At 42.5% G+C, this 16,646-nt stretch overlaps 2 protein-coding genes across 2 annotated transcripts; one reads left to right on the top strand and one right to left on the bottom strand.

The window, feature by feature from the left end:
- On the top strand, positions 1-6,753 carry LOC139572466 (meiotic recombination protein REC8 homolog). Its single transcript, XM_071395212.1, has 16 exons — positions 1-91; positions 1,903-2,045; positions 2,714-2,789; positions 2,913-3,033; positions 3,238-3,313; positions 3,450-3,517; positions 3,604-3,691; positions 3,768-3,900; positions 4,034-4,361; positions 4,556-4,622; positions 4,713-4,900; positions 5,108-5,156; positions 5,298-5,379; positions 5,487-5,603; positions 5,773-5,876; positions 6,073-6,753. Exons 2-16 carry the CDS (start codon positions 1,913-1,915, stop codon positions 6,174-6,176), a joined length of 1,734 nt encoding a protein of 577 aa, XP_071251313.1. The 5' UTR covers positions 1-91; positions 1,903-1,912; the 3' UTR covers positions 6,177-6,753.
- A 289-nt stretch (positions 6,754-7,042) lies between these two features.
- Positions 7,043-14,872, bottom strand: LOC139572306 (NLR family CARD domain-containing protein 3-like). Its single transcript, XM_071394991.1, has 7 exons — positions 14,151-14,872; positions 13,849-14,066; positions 11,650-13,395; positions 10,206-10,374; positions 9,827-9,997; positions 9,597-9,647; positions 7,043-9,364 (listed from the first exon to the last, which is right to left on the bottom strand). Exons 3-4 carry the CDS (start codon positions 12,282-12,284, stop codon positions 10,338-10,340), a joined length of 672 nt encoding a protein of 223 aa, XP_071251092.1. The 5' UTR covers positions 12,285-13,395; positions 13,849-14,066; positions 14,151-14,872; the 3' UTR covers positions 7,043-9,364; positions 9,597-9,647; positions 9,827-9,997; positions 10,206-10,337.
- Positions 14,873-16,646: the final 1,774 nt, after the last annotated feature.

The raw sequence follows: 16,646 nt of genomic DNA, 5'->3' as shown, positions 1-16,646 counted from the left end.
ATCTGTTGTGTGGTGATTTTAGGTTGGCTGCCACCAAAGGGATAAAGATCCCACGAAAAGATTTCCTGAAAGTCAATGTCCAACGAACATGGTAAGAGAGGGTTTGCCTTTACCTGTTTGTCATTGAAAAACGTTTGCTTTCGTGTAAAGCTATCATTAGTGTTCTACAATTGAAAACATACAGTGAGGCAAAAAAGTATTTAGTCAGCCACCAATTGTGCAAGTTCTCCCACTTAAAAAGATGAGAGGCCTGTAATTTTCATCATAGGTACACTTCATCTATGACAGACAAAATGAGGGGGAAAAATCCAGAAAATCACATTGTAGGATTTTTAATGAATTTATTTGCAAATTATGGTGGAAAATAAGTATTTGGTCACCTACAAACATGCAAGATTTCTGGCTCTCACAGACCTGTAACTTCTTCTTTAAGAGGCTCCTCTGTCCTCCACTCGTTACCTGTATTAATGGCACCTGTTTGAACTTGTTATCAGTATAAAAGACACCTGTCCACAACCTCAAACAGTCACACTCCAAACTCCACTATGGCCAAGACCAAAGAGCTGTCAAAGGACACCAGAAACAAAATTGTAGACCTGCACCAGGCTGGGAAGACTGAATCTGCAATAGGTAAGCAGCTTGGTTTGAAGAAATCAACTGTGGGAGCAATTATTAGGAAATGGAAGACATACAAGACTACTGATAATCTCCCTCGATCTGGGGCTCCACGCAAGATCTCACCCCGTGGGGTCAAAATGATCACAAGAACGGTGAGCAGAAATCCCAGAACCACACGGAGGGACCTAGTGAATGACCTGCAGAGAGCTGGGACCAAAGTAACAAAGCCTACCATCAGTAACACACTACGCCGCCAGGGACTCAAATCCCGCAGTGCCAGACGTGTCCCCCTGCTTAAGCCAGTACATGTCCAGGCCCGTCTGAAGTTTGCTAGAGAGCATTTGGATGATCCAGAAGAAGATTGGGAGAATGTCATATGGTCAGATGAAACCAAAATATAACTTTTTGGTAAAAACACAACTCGTCGTGTTTGGAGGACAAAGAATGCTGAGTTGCATCCAAAGAACACCATACCTACTGTGAAGCATGGGGGTGGAAACATCATGCTTTGGGGCTGTTTTTCTGCAAAGGGACCAGGACGACTGATCCGTGTAAAGGAAAGAATGAATGGGGCCATGTATCGTGAGATTTTGAGTGAAAACCTCCTTCCATCAGCAAGGGCATTGAAGATGAAACGTGGCTGGGTCTTTCAGCATGACAATGATCCCAAACACACCGCCCGGGCAACGAAGGAGTGGCTTCGTAAGAAGCATTTCAAGGTCCTGGAGTGGCCTAGCCAGTCTCCAGATCTCAACTCCATAGAAAATCTTTGGAGGGAGTTGAAAGTCCGTGTTGCCCAGCAACAGCCCCAAAACATCACTGCTCTAGAGGAGATCTGCATGGAGGAATGGGCCAAAATACCAGCAACAGTGTGTGAAAACCTTGTGAAAACTTACAGAAAACGTTTGACCTCTGTCATTGCCAACAAAGGGTATATAACAAAGTATTGAGATAAACTTTTGTTATTGACCAAATACTTATTTTCCACCATAATTTGCTAATAAATTCATAAAAAATCCTACAATGTGATTTTCTGGATTTTTTTTCTTCTCATTTTGTCTGTCATAGTTGAAGTGTACCTATGATGAAAATTACAGGCCTCTCTCATCTTTTTAAGTGGGAGAACTTGCACAATTGGTGGCGGACTAAATACTTTTTTGCCCCACTGTATATAAATATAGGCTACGGTTACATTTTGTTTGTAAGCATTCCTTTCTGAGCCCTGTGCTATAGCAGTCTACACTGATGCCATCATGCCATTTCCCATTTGTTGTGCATCTACAGTAATGACATCATGGACTATGTGCTGGTGCGAGTCCCGCCCCCTCTGCCGGGATTGCCCCGCCCCCGTTTCTCCCTCTACCTCTCCTCCCAGCTCCAATATGGTGTCATCATCGTCTACCACCGCCAGTGTGGGATGCTCCTGGGTAAGAGGGAGGGGAAAGGGGAGTGAGTAGGAAAAGAGAAGGTTGGAGAGAGGGATTATACATGTAGGGAAGAATAGAAGGTGTGGAAAAGACAGTAGTGTGACAGTATGACCTCGGACCTGTAGGGTGACAGGAGAGTTATGACCTCGGACCTGTAGGGTGACAGAAGAGTTATGACCTCGGACCTGTAGGATGACAGGAGAGTTATCACCTCGAACCTGTAGGGTGACAGAAGAGTTATGACCTCGGACCTGTAGGGTGACAGAAGAGTTATGACCTCGGACCTGTAGGGTGACAGAAGAGTTATGACCTCGGACCTGTTGGGTGACAGGAGAGTTATGACCTCGGACCTGTAGGGTGACAGAAGAGTTATGACCTCGGACCTGTAGGGTGACAGGAGAGTTATGACCTCTGACCTGTAGGGTGACAGAAGAGTTATGACCTCGGACCTGTAGGGTGACAGGAGAGTTATGACCTCTGACCTGTAGTTTGACAGACGAGTTATGACCTCTGACCTGTAGTTTGACAGAAGAGTTATGACCTCGGACCTGTAGTGTGACAGAACAGTTATGACCTCTGACCTGTAGTGTGACAGAACAGTTATGACCTCTGACCTGTAGTGTGACAGAACAGTTATGATCTCTGACCTATAGTGTGTGTGTTTCCAGAGGAGATCCAGCACATTCTGGACAGACTAGCCAAGACCAGAACCGCCCAGAAGATCGACGTGGATGAGTCTGATAGGTGGGTACAACAAAGCCAGTTTCTCAAGTCTCATGTTCTTCCTGGTGGAGAGAGAGGCGTCTGGCGAGTGCACTGACACAAATGGCTGCCATGAATTAGGATCTCTCGCTCTCTCTTACTTAGACACGCCCTTTCTCTCCCTGACGTGTTGTCTCTCCTGGAGGAAAGTGAGTGGGCCGCGAACCCCTTCTTTGGAGAAATACATTCTGGGTACACCATGCCCAGCCCCAACACACTAATACAGGTACATCAGACTGTGTCTCAAGTGTGTGTGTGTGTGTGTGTGTGTGTGTGTGTGTGTGTGTGTGTGTGTGTGTGTGTGTGTGTGTGTGTGTGTGTGTGTGTGTGTGTGTGTGTGTGTGTGTGTGTGTGTGTGTGTGTGTGTGTGTGTGTTCTATTGACACATCTTGTCTTTCTCTAATCTCTTGTTCCTCTTCTTGTCTGTCAGCTGGGTGGAGAGTTTAGGAGAGAAGCCACTCCTGAGCGCCCCCTGCTTCTGAGTCCAGGTACTCCCCCTCAGGACGGTGAGAGAGGAGGGGGGGAGGGGGAGTTTACTACATTAAGGGGAGTGGAGAAAAGGAAGAGTGGTCATGAGTTAAATGGTAATCCATTGTGTTTCCTTTATTGTTGTTTATGGTCTTATCCCTCGTTCATTCCCAGGTATCACAGCGTCTCCAGACTCCATCACTCTGATAGAGACTGAACCCGTCACCATCCCCTCAGCAGAGGTACGCCTGTCAATCAGAACAGCTGTCAATCAAACTAACTTTCCAATTAAACCATCTCTCTCTATTCCTAACTCTCTCGCTGGCAGTTTGAAGGGGCGGAGCTCACTGAGGTCACACATCAAAACATGGGGATGATTGACTTGCTAATGGGCCAATTAGATCACTTCCCGGAGGGTAAGTGACAGGTAAATTATCCTCTGTCCCTGCCCCCTATACACAGGGCAGAGTTAAAATTGAGTATGTGTTTCAGGAGAGATGGAGACAGAGCGAGAGAGGGGCCCAGAGAGAGAAGGAGAATCTGTGGGAGAAAGTGAACAAGAAGTAGAAAGAGAAAGAGCAGAAAAGATAGAGAGGAGGAGAGATCTCATTGGATCCCTTATTGGGTAGGTTAATGTATACTGACACAGACACACACTCACACACACACACACACACACACACACACACACTCACACTCACACTCACACTCACACACACACACACAGTAACTTTGGTTCCCGCTGTCTCCTCTGTCAGACTGCCGTCTACCACCCTATCCAGCGAGGACCCCACGGTGCTGCCTGGCGAGGAGACAGAGCTGCCCATGGAGATGCCTGCCGCACTGGCAGAGGAGAGGACCCCAGTGTCTGTCCCTCTGCCCCCTTCCACACCCGGTGAACCAGAGGAGCGAGGGATGGCTGGAGAGAGGGAGAGATGGAGAGATAGCCCCACCCTACAGGATGTTACTCCCCCAGTGAAGCAACCTCGTAGGAGGCAGCTGCTCTTCATCGACCAGGAAACACAGATTACCCAGGAGGCACTGCAGCAACAGATAGACAACACTCTCATACAGACCAGGCCCCTGGTACACAGACACACACACACACACACACACACACACACACACACACACACACACACACACACACACACACACACACACACACACACACACATTTCAACTATACACGCAAAACTGTAATAATTAACAAAGTATTCATAAACAAGTCAATCAGTTAGTGAAAGTGTGAGAGTAAGTAAGATGTGTGTGTTTTCCAGGTTGTAATCAGTGGTCCCTCTAAGCGAACAGTGTCTCCAGCTGATCTCCTTGGTAACCCATGCACCAGTGAGTATCAACACTCATACTCTCTCTTTCTCACTGTTTAACAGCCTTCAATCAACACTGAGATAATGTTAGGTCTCCATTCCTCCTCAGCCCTCCCCCCAGAGCTGCTGTTGCCATGGAAACAGGTGGCGGTCATCACAGCGCTCACTGGCTCCGCCCTGTTGGTAGGGAGGACAGAGACAGACTCGGAGTCAGAGAGAGAGAGGGATAGAGAGAGAGTGATGGAGGCAGAGGAGGAGGGAGACAGAGAGCAGGATGGAGAGCTCAGCTCAAAAGAGGTGAGGCACGATTAAACAGTTTTTTAGGTGACTACACGTGTGCACCTAATAACTGGACAATGATGATATCAACAATTATCCCTGTGTGTGTGTGTGTGTGTGTGTGTGTGTGTGTGTGTGTGTGTGTGTGTGTGTGTGTGTGTGTGTGTGTGTGTGTGTGTGTGTGTGTGTGTGTGTGTGTGTGTGTGTGTGTGTGTGTGTGTGTAGGTACCTAGAGAGTTGGCAGAGTCAGGCCTGTCCCAGCATGATGTTTCCAGTAAGATATTACAATACTGTAGTCTAATTCCATAGATCATTCATATAAGGCTGGGGGACATAGGGACATGTGCTTGGTCATCTTGCAGACAGTACACCCTCTCCGTCTCACGATAGATGTTAACTCTGTGTGTTCCTCCAGCTCGGTCTCCGCTGTCCCTGGAGGTCTCTGATAGAGACATGTCCCGGGAGAACTCCCCCCTGGACACACCCGAGAGCAGAGGGTGAGGAAAGAGGGAGGAGAAGAGGGGAGGGAGAGAGTTGTATATTGTGTGCAGCTGGTAGTTACATACAGTTGACACCTAATAATGTCATATTGGGTTGTGTTCAGGTCTCCTGTCCCCAGGTCTGTGTCCAAACTGAAGGACATTCCAGAGGAGGGTGAGGGACCGCTTGAGAGAGAGGCAGAGGACATACCCCTGGCTGATTTATCAGCAGAACTACTGGCGTAATAATCTAGCTATTACATCATCAAATTATAGTTATTTTTATTTTGTCTTCCGTTTTTATTTCTTCTTCTGTTTTTATTTCTTCTTCTTCTTGTTTTATTTCTTCTTCTTGTGTTTTATTTCTTCTTCTAAAGAACTCACTCCGCCTCTTTCTGTGTGTTTCTCTAGTGCAGTGACAGAGCCTCTTGAGGATCATGAAGGGCTGCTGTTCCCTCTGCTGCCCCCACTGGCCCAACGCAGTAGAGTCACTCACTCATTCTGGAACCTACTGGGTAAGACAATGCAGATGTGTGCGTGTGTGTGTGTAACAGTCAGGTGTGTGTGTGTTCTCTACAGAGATGGTAACTGCCAGGATACTCTGTGTGTGTGTGTGTAACAGTCAGGTGTGTGTGTGTTCTCTACAGAGATGGTAACTGCCAGGATACTCTGTGTGTGTGTAACAGTCAGGTGTGTGTGTGTTCTCTACAGAGATGGTAACTGCCAGGAGACTCTGTGTGCAGCAGGATGAACCTTATGGTGACATCATCATTTCACCTGGACCCAACTATGAGGAGGGGAATGAGAATGTGTAAAACACACACACACACACACACACACTGTTTATTCAAAGATGACTTTCAAATAGATCTCACACACAGATAGTTTGAGTCTGGTAACTAAAAGAGACAACAGTTGACCTGTTCCTCTTTGCTAATCGTATTTTAGGTGCTTCATTTTTGTGTGTTATTTAGCAGACACTCTTATCCAGAGCAGCTTACAGTAGCAAGTGTACACATGTCTTAGTACTTGTCCCCAGTGGGAATCAAACCCACAACCATGGTGTTGCAAATGACATGCTCTACCAACTGAGCCACACAGAACATTTTGTAAAGTTTAAAGTTTTTAAAATTTTAAAGCAGGTTTTGCTTTGTCGTTTTTTATATCAGTAGTCTCTTATTATATTATGTGACTATAGACTGAATTTTATATTCAATATCACATTTCTCTTTTAAGCATTTTAAATGACTTTTCCACCATTTCTATTTCTGCAGTATTTTAGTCTAATCTTAGCCTATGCTGACATATAAAGGGCTCAGTGTGTTTCAGTGGTGGTGTTTTTTTTAACTTGTAACAGCTGTTTGTTTCTGTGAATAAACATGTCAAACTATTTCTCTGTGCTGTGTTTGTGTCTGACAGACCCAAGTCAAAATCTAAAGGGAGTTAAAAGTAGAATTGTATGTACAATGAAATGTACTCATGATTAACCACAGTTGGAAGAAAAACATTTAATTGAATGAGTAATAGCTCATATAGACTATAGCACATGAGTTTTCACCAATCATCTCTTGTACTGTACACTGAGATGGCCTAACAGTAGTTGGACATTAACTCTACACATTTCATGCACTTTAAACGTTGGTACAATGCTGTATTAATAAGGACACGGGACACCACAGTGTTAGCTTCAGGAAGTTATTTAGTAAGACAAAACCAGATACAGTGTACAGAACATCACTGGTACTGCATTACATCATGCTACACCGCCTTTTAGTGATAGCAGAGGAAGAGATAACACACTTTAGAAATATGGTACAAATCTTAAAACATGTCTTTAGTAAGATAAGTACTGTAGTACAGCATGCTACAAACACCCTAAAACCTGTACTTGTCTATTGTGTACATCTGTGTAAATCACTCATAATTAATGGCTATAAATCAAGGGATGCTACAATCAAATATAATATTTTTATAGATGATTTACACTGTTACAAATGTATGGATTACAAAACTTCCCCACAGATTCAGGTGTAATTTTCTTTCATTCACATGACAGGACATAGTCCTCAGAGTAACGTAATGAATACAATAATAAAGAATGTAAAAGTGTTGTATATCATTCTGTTCAGGCTCTGCCAGGCCTGTGGGACTGGTATGTTTCCCAGCCTGAGGTTGCTCTCCTGGGCTGTAGCAGGGGATCTCTGACAAACTGGAGGGTTTCAGCATGTTGAGGACAGAGAGGGAGCTCTTCTCTGTGCCAGTGGAGAGAAGATCAGGATGGACAGAGTGATTATATAGCTGTTAGATTCTGCATGCACACTTATGTGTTGAGAGTTAAGAGAGGAAACTGAACTGTGATATATTGGATAACAATGTTGGATAACTTTTTTTGGAGCTGTGAGAAAACCCACCTTTCTTATACCTGCCATATGATGCATCACTAGTATCACATGATTTTGGAATACTGTATAATCAGATGAATTGAGGAGATGACATGAATTGGTGTTGCAATGTTTTTAAAACATTTCAAATGTTCACAGATCCCTTGAGGACTATGGTGTTTTGCCAGGTTACAGGACACTTGTATGGAGTCCACAGCAACCCAACCCCCTGGGTAGAGGGACTCAGTGAATCTGTTATTTAAAGTCCACATACCAGAGGACTCTCCAAACAGCCTACCTGTCCGCTCGGAGGTGTCCACATGGTCCTAAACCACACTAATGCCTCGTTTTTTTATCACATTCCAGCCTCCATCTGGCTTTCGGGGGTCACCTTGTTTTTTAATTTGAAAGATTATACTTTTTTTCAATTGCAGCTGCAGTTTTAAAACAGCCTATCACTCAAACGTCATTGCATTATATCAGTGCACGCGCGAGCACTCTCTCGCAGTCTTGTTCTCTCTCCATCAACTCCATTCAAATTGCATCCAAAATAGATCATCTTGTTCCAGATTGATATATAGCCCTGTATATAGATGTCCTAGCCTACCTCTTTCAGGTAATACATTCAATGCAGTAATAGCCTTATATTTAGCTAATTAAAAATGGGTTATGCATAGTAAGAGTCTAACTTATAGTACAGCCCTTGTCTCTTGCGCAATACGCACACACCTGTGCTCGGCTGGCCTCTCCTTAAAAAACGCTCCTTAGCTCTTCCAATCCCACGCAGGAAAAACTAGACTAAAATACCTTGCTGGGCATTATATGTTTATGATTGCTAAATACAGCAGCCAATAGAACTCATGGATAGTTTGAAAGAAGAGCAAATGGGCGCGATAGCGGTAGGCTATATCAGTTATTTATTCAGACTCATTACCATTCAATCTTCGTGAAGCGAAGTGAAAGCATTCTGCATCTAATTCTAGTCCTATATTATTCAAGGATGTCATTAGAATGATGAAGATAAGGACAACGAAAAGTATTTAATTGAACTGTTGAAAGCGAAGGAAGGAACGAAGCAACAATAGAGAAAGAGGAGGAAGGCTAATAACATTAGGGGAAATATTATGAAAGGTATATATGTGTCAGCCTACTAATTATACAAATAGGCCCTATTATATTTCGAAATGTAAATCAAATTTACTAGCCTATACTTGTAACTTTGTAGGCCGCATGTGCTGCACACGAATCGCATGTTCTCTTCCGCTTTATCGTGGTTTGAACAATGTGCGTAATTCCAGTCCATATAATACAGTACAGTAATACAGTTCACACTAGTTTCATTTATTTACCTAAGAGAGCATATAGCTAGCTACATCTATGGGCTTTTATGTTTGTCTGTCGTGCGTAATGTGCAGTAGCCTATATCATACATGTATTAGATAACAGCAACACTAATCTGGATATGGTTGCTCCTCTGTCAACACAAAACTTGTGGCCAGCATTGAAATCTGTCTGGGTGATCAGGATACGGTTTTTCCTCTGTCTCCCGTCTCCGTTCTGTTCCCCTCAGACGGAGAGGCGTATGTGGGTTGTGTTTGGGTCCAGTGTCAGCTCATAGGCATCTGATGGGGGAGACAGATAGACTAATTACATTACAAATAATTATATGTTTTTAGTGTAATTTTGACAAATATGTTTGATTGATAGTGATCATGAGATCCAATTGACTATTTATGAATGAAATAACTGACAAGGGAGTTCACAGAATACCTCCTTCTAAATGTGATCTCTCTTAACTCACTGTGTGTGTGTTTTTGTGATGGTCAGGTCTATACAACAAACATAATTACACACCTACATTTCTTCAGGACAGATTTGAACCAGTGCTCTGCATTATTGTTCACACTGTAAGAGAAAGAGATTCACAGTGACACAAACAGCATGTGTTTGAAGTTCAGTGTGGAAAATACACACCTTAACAGGAGGGCTATACTGTTCTAGAACTGTCAGGAGCAATCAATGCTTTGTACACATACCTTATTTAACTAAAATGCCAATTTTACATCCACACATTGTATTTCTACCTGAGTTTTACATTACAGTCTGGATGCTCCAGTGCAGCAGAGATAATCTTCACTCCTGAGTCTCCTATGTGACTGTAGTCCAGATTTAGCTCTCTCAGGTGTGAGGGGTTTGACCTCGGAGCCGAGGTCAAGGAAGCACAGCCTTCCTCTGTGATTCCACATAATAACAAACTGCAGGAAGAGAACATTCAATGAATGATTTGGACTCACCTAGTGGCATAGTTGCACCCCATGTCAAATATGATCACCGGTATTCAGTTGACAAATTATTTCACAAAGGTATTAAGCCATTATGACAATTAATTCACATGCAAACATACAATGTTTATTAAAAAAATGTGTTATGTCACATAATACTTTACACTCCAATTGTACACACGTAAGAACTTCCAGTTTACAGCGTGGACTCCTCAGTCCAGCAGAGAGCAGCTTCACTCCTGAATCCTGCAGATCATTATCATTCAGGTTCAGCTTTCTCAGTTGAGAGGAGCTGAGAGAAGAGGCCAGTGCTTCACAGCATTTTTTCTGTCAGGTTGCAACCCATCAGTCTGAATAAGAAATGAAGACAAAGACATGGCTTTAATTTGAGTTTTTACAGTATCAAACCATTAGGGCTCCCGAGTGGTGTTAAAGGCACCTTATCTCAGTGCAAGAGGCGTCACTACAGTCCCTGGTTCAAATCCAGACTGAATCACATCTGGCTGTGATTGGGAGTCCCATAGGGTGGTACACAATTGGTCTGGGTTTGCTGGGGTAGGCCATCATTGTAAATAAAATTAGCTACACAAGCTTCTGATTACAAATAATATGCCATTACAGTCATATAGAGTCTACATAGGTGTGTCACAAACTACAGTAATATAGAGTCTACATAGGTGTGTCACAAACTACAGTAATATAGAGTCTACATAGGTGTGTCACAAACTACAGTAATATAGAGTCTACATAAGGTGTGTCACAAACTACAGTAATATAGAGTCTACATAGGTGTATCACAAACTACAGTAATATAGAGTCTACATAGGTGTGTCACAAACTACAGTAATATAGATTCTACATAGGTGTGTCACAAACTACAGTAATAGAGTCTACATAGGTGTGTCACAAACTACAGTAATATAGAGTCTATATAGGTGTGTCACAAACTACAGTAATATAGAGTCTACATAGGTGTGTCACAAACTAAAGTAATATAGAGTCTACATAGGTGTGTCACAAACTACAGTAATATAGAGTCTACATAGGTGTGTCACAAACTACAGTAATTGTATCTCTGTTTTGATCTCCAAGAAAATGATGACAAAAATAATGCTGAAGACTTAAAACTGACAGGTGGAAAGAAATCAACCATGGAGTAATGAAACTGTTAAAAACTTTACTTCAACAGATTATTCAAATCAAATCAAAATCAAATTTTATTGGTCACATACACATGGTTAGTAGATGTTAATGCGAGTGTAGCGAAATGCTTGTGCTTCTAGTTCCGACCATGCAGTAATATCTAACAAGTAATCTAACCTAACAATTTCACAACAACTACCTTTTACACACAAGTGTAAAGGAATGAATAAGAATAAATATATGGATGAGCGATGGCCGAACAGCATAGGCAAGATGCAGTAGATGGTATAGAGTACAGTATATACATATGAGATGAGTAATGTAGGGTATGTAAACATATAAATTGGCATTGTTTAAAGTGACAAGTGATACATTCGAAACTAGTATGGCGATATGAAATAAGACATAACAATGTGAGATTGCTTCTCTTACAGTACATAAATTATTTTTTAGAAATACATTTGAGGTTTCACAGTACTTACAGCACTACTCTGGAGGCTTTGACCACTGGCAGCAGCCTCAGCAGGCCCTCTGAACCAGAGTATTTTCTCAGGTCGAAAATATCCAGCATCTCTTCTGAGGTCAGCAACACAAAGACCAGAGCTGACCACTCTGCAGGTGAACGTTTGGCCTTAGAGAAAATTCCCGATCCCAGGTGCCTTTGGATCTCCTCCACTAGAGAATGGTCATTCAGCTCATTCAGACAGTGGAACAGGCTGATGCACTTCTCTGGAGAGGGATTCTCCTTGATGTATTCTACAGTTTCCTTATGGCTCTGTGAGCTGCTTCTTGTCTGTGTTGGTAGACCTCTTAACAGAGTCTGATTGGACTCCAGAGAGAGGCTGAGAAGGAAGCTGAGGAAGAGGTCCAGGTGTCCATTCTCACTCTTCAGAGCCTTATCTACTGCACTCTTATGGAGGATGGTTGCAGAGAATTCATTGGACGTCAGAGGGTCATTGGGTGTGGTTTCCTGTTCTGCCATCAGATTTACATTGTTGTTGTTGAACATGAGAAAGACATACAGACCAGTCAGAAACTCCTGGATGCTCAGAGGCACAAAGCAGTACACCTTTCTCTGGTACAGCCCACACTCCTCTCTGAAGATCTGTGCACACATTCTGAGGTACACTGACGCTTCTCCAACATCGATGCCCTACTCTCTCAGGTCTTCCTCTTAGAAGATCAGGTTGCCCTGTTCCAGCTGTTGAAAGGTTAGCTTCCCCAATTCCAGAATTATCTTTTGATTTAATGGTGGTTCCATCTCTTGTTCTATAGCATACTTCAGATTCATCTGTGTGGTCTGAAACATCAGGAAGTGTGTGCACATTTGAGTCAGCGCTTTGGGCATCTCCCACACTGCTTCAACTAAAATATTCTTCAGAACAGAGGATGAAATCCAACAGCACACTTGAATGTGGCACATGATGTAGAGGGTTCTTGATGACTTCATGTGTGTAAGGATTCTTCTGGCCTGGTTTGGATCAGTCATTCTCTTGATGAAGTACTCATCCTTCCGTGAGTCATTGAACCCTCGCACCTCTGTTACCTGGTCAACACACTCTGAAGGAATGCGATTGGCTGGTGCAGGTCGGGAGGTAATCCAGATGCGAGCATAGGGTAGCAGGTTTCCCTGGATGAGGTTTGTAAGACAGCCATCTACTGAGGTTGGCTTTGTAACATCACACCAGGTCTTGCTCTCAAAATCTAGAGGAAGACAGCATTCATCCAAACCATCAAGGACAAATACAACATTGTACTTCTTGAGGTCTGAGATTCCAGATTTGTGATCTCAATTAAAAAAGTGATGAAGTTCCATCTAACTCTTTTCCTCCATCAAATTCAGCTCCTGAAAAGGGAGTAAAAAATGAGCTGGACATCCTTGTTTGCCTTTTCTTCCACCCAGGCAAGAACAAACTTCTGCACAGACACTGTTTTTCCAATGCCAGTGATTCCCTTTGTTAGCATAGTTCGGATATCCTTGTCTTGTCCAGGTAAGGGTTTCAAGATGTCATTACATTCGATTGCCATCTTGTGTGTCTGGTCTCTTGCATGCTATCTCAATCTGTCTCACCTCATGTTCATTGTTGACCTTGCCACTTCCACCCTCTGTGTAGAGCTCGGTACAGATCTTATTGAGAAATGTTGGGTTCCTTCAAACAAATACTCAGACCGCTTCTTCAGATGAGATTTTAGGTTATGTTGGCACAAAGCAAGCTCTCCATAGGGACCTATCAATGCATAAGTATTTCATATTAAAATGTTAACATCATGTAGGAAGTGTGGCCTAATCTACTTATTAGCATATGAATAAGTTAAAGTGACTCGCTTATAAATATGTGAATCATGCTGTCATTCTTTTTTCATGGAGACAAACTTTGATAGTCAATTGGAAGTATTTCCATACCCTGGTTAGCAGTTGTGGAGAAGAATCTGGGGCAAATATATGCTTTGAAAACTGTGGGGAAGCAGCTTCAAGGGTTGAAACATTTCTAGACCATTCAAATAAACTGGAAATCTCTGATGACATCCAACAACTCTTTGCAAACTGCAGAATACACAGATGAAGCTTCCTACAACTCTTGATTTCTAATATGCTGGTATTTCTCAGTGAATGCGAGAGTGTAGGAATTCTCTCAACTCTGTGTCGATATAAAATCAATATTAAAATAGATAGCTCTTACTTTTTTCCAGTGTGTCTGCAAGTTCTTTCTGGTTCATACTCTTCAGGACATGAATTGTGATCTTCAGAGCCCCTTTGCTGGCATTGCTCTCCTGCTCCTAATCTTCAGCATCCATCACTTCCTCATCCTCCCACTGACCCTGGGTAATCTGGACACAGAATTATTCTATACTTCTTCAGATGAGACTTTAGATATGAGAGGGACTTGTCTTCAAACAACTGAGGAAGATAAAGATCAAATCAGAGGAGAGCATTTGAATTGTTGTTGAATTTCAATAAATAATATGTGACTATAAAACACACCTTGGCTATGGATGCCAGGTCTGTTTGATGACTGTTAGTCTCAGACTCTGATCCCTCCTGTTGGAATGTACAGACAAAACACAAGATTACAGACACTACAGGTAACTATATACACACCTCTTTATAGCACTCACATAGGTGAACACAATCATTTATATACTCACAACAGTACCCTTAGCTATGAACACCATTAAAAGGTACACTATGTTTTTGTTGTCATTTGAGTCTTTGTAATAAAACAACGTATAGCTTCAAACTATGTTAACAGCAATCATGTTGATCTCGTGGATCTGTCAGTCCTTCCATCCATAGCTCCATCTGCAAATTTGAGAGTGCTTACATTTCTGAAACAGCCAACAGCCCCAACACCTGGTTTGCTGTAAACATGAGTGAATGGGCAGTTGGTTTTAAAGATAACCGCATATAGAAACACCACAAAAGTTTCCTGTTTACACTCTGTATCCTATTATTCATTAGATTAGACTAAAGAGGGCATCTATACTTCTAAAGTTCCTTTCACAAAGTCATACAGTAAAGCTTGTCCAAAATACCTTAATACAACCTGAGCCACTCACTTCTGTTCAGTAGGAAAGACTCCCTCACTGACGTTTAATGGAATTATTATTGACTGGTCACTCTCCATGGACACACAGCTGGGAACAGGTGAGTCTGCTCTCTCCTGCTGGTCCCTATTCAAATAATTACAGCTTACTAAATACCAGAGTTTACATTCTGTATTTGAGTTTGAAAGAGATTTGCGTCAGTTCAAATCTGGCATCAGGACAAAATGTGCTTCATAGTCACCGAATATATTTTAAGTATTTTAATTAAACTCAAACGATAAATGGTAAATGCAATTTTCGTATATACGGGTTCGCTGTATCACCGCGCAGGATGAACAGAGAACTGTGGAATGTACTCACATAGTAGTTTTTATACTATGACAATTTTATTCTCAACGTGTCCAGTTGGCCTATCACAGTAGAGGCTGGGCTTGGTTTAGACTTTGCCCCCCTTTGCTGGCCCTTTGTCCAAGCCCCTTGGCGCGTTCCTTTGTCCACATCTGGCTGCTGGGTAGAGCACCTCCGTCCTGTGTCCCCCATGATTCTTTACTCAAACAATTCCTAATATGGTACTGAACTGTCTCTTCACCATCCTGGTTGGCCCAGAGTGATGCACCCCTCCCCTCTCCAGACTGTCCACAGCTTTTATGGCCTGTGGTAGTCAGTCCTTACACACCTACACACACCCCCCCCTCTGTATTGTGTGTGTGTGTAACAAACCAACATTCATTTTCAACCTATATGCTACCCGGCTATAGTGCATAAACATAAATCCTAACAATTTCCCCCATTTTACACCCTCATGGGGTGTAACCAACTTATATATCCATATACTGGGTTGCCGTTGAACCCAGGAACTTGAAACCTTCAACCAGGAGGATATTATTATTAATTTTTTTATTATTATTATTTATTTATTTTAATAAAATGTATAATTTTTATGCAAAACAGTATATAAAAAAAAAAACATCAGCGGGGTCTTTAGATTCCCCCGTTTGACACCCCCAAGGGTGTCATCACAACAACATGATTACATACAGAATATAAAAAACATCAGTGGGGTTTTTAGATTCCCCCTTTTGACACCCCCCAGGGTGTCATCACAACAACATGAGTACACACAGAATATATATTTAAAAAATTAAACCCTCTGGTCTCTCCCTCTATACATCTTGTACCAGGTGGGCTCCTTGCCACCCGGGAACTTCAAACATTCACAACAGGGAGGACAAACGTAATGACCTGGATAAAAAGTACCGGTATATTGTTTCTTTTTATTACTTTTCATTTGTTTATTTTTATTTGTATTACTCGACAACCTCCCCCACAGCAAACCAAGGGTCCTCCTCAGTCAGACACATCTTTCTCCTGTAGTTTGACTCAGCATCAGCATCTCCATCCGGAGTATCAAACAAAGGCATCATACCAGCAGCCTTCGCTACATCTGTAACAGATTTCTTTAGACAAGGTATGATGCAAGCAGCACAACACATTAACATAAGAAATACAACTACTAGGGTCAGAAATCCAGTAACCATCAATGCAGTGTACTTACCAAACCAACCACCCAGCCAGGGGAACCGTCCACTCTCCTCCACACCTGCAAAACCCTTTATCTCCACAGATAACCTTTCCAACCCGCTCAGAGCTTTTGAAATGCTCCCATCCGGACTGGTATTGTTAGGGATAAACGTGCAACATTGTTCTCCAAACATTTTACATACACCCCCCTGATTAGCCAGGATCATATCAAGGGCAAGCCTATTCTGCCTAGCTGTCCTGGAAGTCGCCTGTAGTTGTTCAGACATGCCTGTTAGTGCGGTTCGGGTGTAGTTAACAAAACGTTGCTGGTTATAATAGATATAGTTAATCCATGAGGTCTGCTTTGCATCAATTATGACTGAACCAATAAGTGGCAACAAATGCCATAAAC

The sequence above is a fragment of the Salvelinus alpinus genome, chromosome 4, assembly GCF_045679555.1.
Source record: "Salvelinus alpinus chromosome 4, SLU_Salpinus.1, whole genome shotgun sequence".
NCBI classification, from domain to species: domain Eukaryota; kingdom Metazoa; phylum Chordata; class Actinopteri; order Salmoniformes; family Salmonidae; genus Salvelinus; species Salvelinus alpinus.
This window is presented reverse-complemented; position numbering and strand designations above follow the sequence as displayed.